The sequence below is a fragment of the Suncus etruscus genome, chromosome 10 (assembly GCF_024139225.1).
Source record: "Suncus etruscus isolate mSunEtr1 chromosome 10, mSunEtr1.pri.cur, whole genome shotgun sequence".
NCBI lineage: Eukaryota > Metazoa > Chordata > Mammalia > Eulipotyphla > Soricidae > Suncus > Suncus etruscus.
Genome location: NC_064857.1, coordinates 100,388,198 through 100,392,170, shown reverse-complemented (window position 1 = coordinate 100,392,170; position 3,973 = coordinate 100,388,198). Strand labels below are relative to the sequence as shown.

The 3,973-nt window shown below is 55.6% G+C and overlaps 1 protein-coding gene across 1 annotated transcript; it reads left to right on the top strand.

Annotated features, from left to right (window-relative positions):
• The first annotated feature begins 258 nt into the window (after positions 1–258).
• On the top strand, positions 259–2,081 carry HOXA13 (homeobox A13). The gene is given in 3 exon segments (XM_049781997.1): positions 259–416; positions 418–1,184; positions 1,837–2,081. Coding segments are annotated over 3 exon segments (1,170 nt in total).
• Positions 2,082–3,973: the final 1,892 nt, after the last annotated feature.

Here is a 3,973-nt window from a genome sequence, read left to right as displayed (position 1 = left end):
GCGCGGGCGAGGGCGCGGGCGAGGGCGAGGGCGGCGGCGGGCGCGCGGAGCCGGGCCGGGCCGGGGAGCCGCCCGCTTTGCATACGCCGGGGGGCGGAGCGGGGGCCGCGCCGGGCCAATGGGCGCCCGCCGGGCGCGACCCCGCGGGGCGCGATCCGCCCCCCCGCGCTCGGGCCCCGGCCCCGCGCCGCGCGCTCTTCACTTCGTGGGGGCTTTTTAAAACAGCGCCACCGGGGTCTTCTCCATGCGGCTCGGGCTATGACAGCCTCCGTGCTCCTCCACCCCCGCTGGATCGAGCCCACCGTCATGTTCCTCTACGACAACGGCGGCGGCCTGGTGGCCGACGAGCTCAACAAGAACATGGAAGGGGCGGCGGCGGCGGCGGCAGCGGCGGCGGCGGCGGCGGCGGCCGGGGCCGGGGGGGGGGTTCCCCCACCCTGCGGCGGCCGCGGGGGGCAACTTCTCGGTGGCCGCGGCGGCGGCGGCGGCGGCGGCGGCCGCGGCCAACCAGTGCCGCAACCTGATGGCGCACCCCGCGCCGCTGGCGCCCGGCGCCGCCGCCGCCGCCGCCGCCTACAGCAGCGCGCCCGGGGAGGCGCCGCCGTCCGCCGCCGCCGCCGCCGCCGCTGCCGCCGCCGCCGCCGCCGCCGCCGCCGCCGCCTCGTCCTCGGCCGGGCCCGGGCCGGCGGGCCCGGCGGGCGCCGAGGCGGCCAAGCAGTGCAGCCCGTGCTCGGCGGCGGCGCAGAGCTCGTCGGGGCCCGCCGCGCTGCCCTACGGCTACTTCGGCAGCGGCTACTACCCGTGCGCCCGCATGGGCCCGCACCCCAACGCCATCAAGTCGTGCGCGCAGCCCGCCTCGGCCGCCGCCGCCGCCGCCTTCGCCGACAAGTACATGGACACCGCGGGGCCCGCGGCCGAGGAGTTCAGCTCCCGCGCCAAGGAGTTCGCCTTCTACCACCAGGGCTACGCGCCCGGGCCCTACCACCACCACCAGCCGGTGCCCAGCTACCTGGACATGCCGGTGGTGCCGGGCCTCGGGGGCCCCGGCGAGTCGCGCCACGAACCCCTGGCGCTGCCCATGGAAAGCTACCAGCCCTGGGCGCTGCCCAACGGCTGGAACGGCCAAGTGTACTGCCCCAAAGAGCAGGCGCAGCCTCCCCACCTCTGGAAGTCCACTCTGCCCGGTAAATGGCTCGCCCCGTCGGGCCCGTCGCTCGTTCGTGCGCCTGCACCCACCCACCCAGCCAGCCCAGGCTCAAGGCGGGCGGGCGGGCGGGCGCGCGAGGCCTGGCCCTAGAGGCCCCGCAGCCCGCAAGCGGAGGGCCGACCTGGCTGGCCTGTCGCCGCCCTCGCTGTCCTCAAGTTGGGCTGAGGCTGGCTGAGGAACGGCTAGGGCGCAGCGTTGGCGTTAGCCTTAGCGGGGACCCCGGCGGGGTTCCTTCTGCGCCCCGCCCTTCCCCAAATTGACATCCATCGACAATAAAGCTGGGAGATTGACCTGGAAACGCTTTTACTAAATTATCCCGCATGAGTCCTCCTCACCAGACCCGTGCAGGAGCATCGAGTTTGTGGGGGCCGGGCATACAAGTGGGGGCCGCTGGGCCAGGCAATGGAGAGAACTTGTTCCTCCGGGTGACTCTCTGGAGCCCTGGGCGATCTCACTGCAAAGCACAGTGAGCCCTTCTCCTTCCCTCAGGCCCTCCAGGTTCAGGCGGGAGGCTGGGGTGATGGGCGCGGGGCACAAGGCAAAGCGGCGCTGAGACCGACCGGGGTCCTGGCGAGTGTCCTGGCCCGGGTCAGATCGCTGTGTAACTTGCCTTCTTCCCTGTCTTCCAGACGTGGTTTCTCATCCCTCAGACGCCAGCTCCTACAGAAGGGGGAGAAAGAAGCGCGTCCCTTACACCAAGGTGCAGTTAAAAGAACTCGAGCGGGAATACGCTACAAATAAATTCATTACCAAGGACAAACGGAGGCGGATATCAGCCACGACAAACCTCTCCGAGCGGCAGGTTACAATCTGGTTCCAGAACCGGAGGGTCAAAGAGAAAAAAGTCATCAACAAGCTGAAGACCACGAGTTAATGGATTAAAATGGGAGCAAGAGGGCAACTTGAAGAAACCCCTTCAGAACTCAGTCCTTGGCTTGGATAACTGATTGTAAGGTTTAATACTAAATGAAGAATGGGAAGGAGAGAGAGAGGAGGGAGAGGGAGGGAGGGAGAGAGAGAGAGAGAGAGAGAGAGAGAGAGAGAGAGAGAGAGAGAGAGAGAGAGAGAGACATTTCACTCTCTTGAGATCTTACTCCCTGGTGGAACCTACAACTCTTTTTCAAAACTCTTAAGAAATGGCCAAGACTACCGACTCTCCCTTCTGCCCTTCCAGACCGTTCATTGACAAACGACAGTCAGATATCATACCCCAAAGACACAATTTCAAATAAGTTACAAATGGACTGAAATCTTGTAAGTATTTATGTGACCGTTATATTTGTGAACACTATGCTATGATAGTAATGATTGAACATCTGCTTGTCCTTCGGATGGCCACCACTGACCTGTCTGCATGTTAACTGACTGCTCAGGTAAATCTCAGTGAAATTCCTACCGTTGTAATGCTGGAAAATGTGTAATGTATAGATTTGGGGGGAGGGAGAGAAGAAAGGTACTGAAATAATGATCTTGGATATTGGAAAGGGGAAAAGGAGCAAATCCTTCTGAGAGCCTCGATTGCCCTAGTGGTAAATACAGCCCGCTGAGCCTTTGAGGCTATGGGGAAGCCCAGTTTGGAAATAGCCTTCTGATCCTAATTTCGAGTTGCTGAACACAGTATAATGTATGCGGTTGGACTCTCTTTTCTGTCCCACCATAATGGCGTTTCCAAAGGATTTGATATCTTTCTAAAATACATTAAAAGTATCAAGATGATTTACTTTATATCAAAAATCCCAAGAAGAGCCAACTGGGTAGGTGTTGATATGAATACAGGTGTTTGGTTTTTTTTTTAATTTAAGCTGGTATTTTTTTAATATTTACCAAACTTTTTTTGCTGAAGAAATTATTTTCTTTTAAGGTTTAGAAAACTCACAGCTGCAACCCAACCCCCTAGAACATTTAGTTGTTCACATTGTCTATTTGGCTTTATTAAGGCATTAGTATTTCTCCCCTGTTTATTGTACTCTGAGACTTCATGAGAAAGTTGAGGGAACCATCTTCACCTCACCCTTAGAATCAAGCAGTTCTGTCAGTCAGTACATTCATTTTGGTCATCGTCACTATAAAATGCTATCTTGTAAATAAAGACAATTCAGCACACTGTGAAAATGTATTTGTGCACCTGCTTTTTAAATATTTCTACTAAAAGTAATAATAAAACCTTAGATCTGTAGATAGAAATATAGTGTATTAATTATATTAATAAAACAGTCAATGCCATTAAAATCTGAAAGAAATCATCCTTATTTTCCTGCACTAAACACCCACTACACCAAATGAAAAGGAGCAGGCTTGTCCTATATAAACCAAAGGGCCGTTCTTTTCTATTAGGATTTTGCCTTTTTTTCTTTTTTGGCTATAATTTTTTAAGCAAAGGAAGAAATCCCTCATAACTAAAATCCTTATCATGTGTGTAAGGATTTGTCATGTATTCTGAAAGGGAGACTGGAAAAGAAAGGAAAGAGTATAAATTCCCAGGCTCTCTCTGGAAAATGAAAACCAGTTGTCTGATATCAGGGATGCTGAGACTGTCGTATTTTAAATTCTACTATTGGGTCTACATGTGTCTGAAAGGGCAGGTTTTGATATTTGTTGAAATGACAGAACTAGGAAAGGCCTTAAACCTTGACCTTGACAAAAACAAACAAAAAAAGACAATTTGTGACCTTGACTTTTGACAGCTCATGAATTGGCCTCAGCTGGATTAGTAGATCAAGCGCGCCACCTCGCGTTGACAAGATTACTTGTAATTCTTCAGCTTCA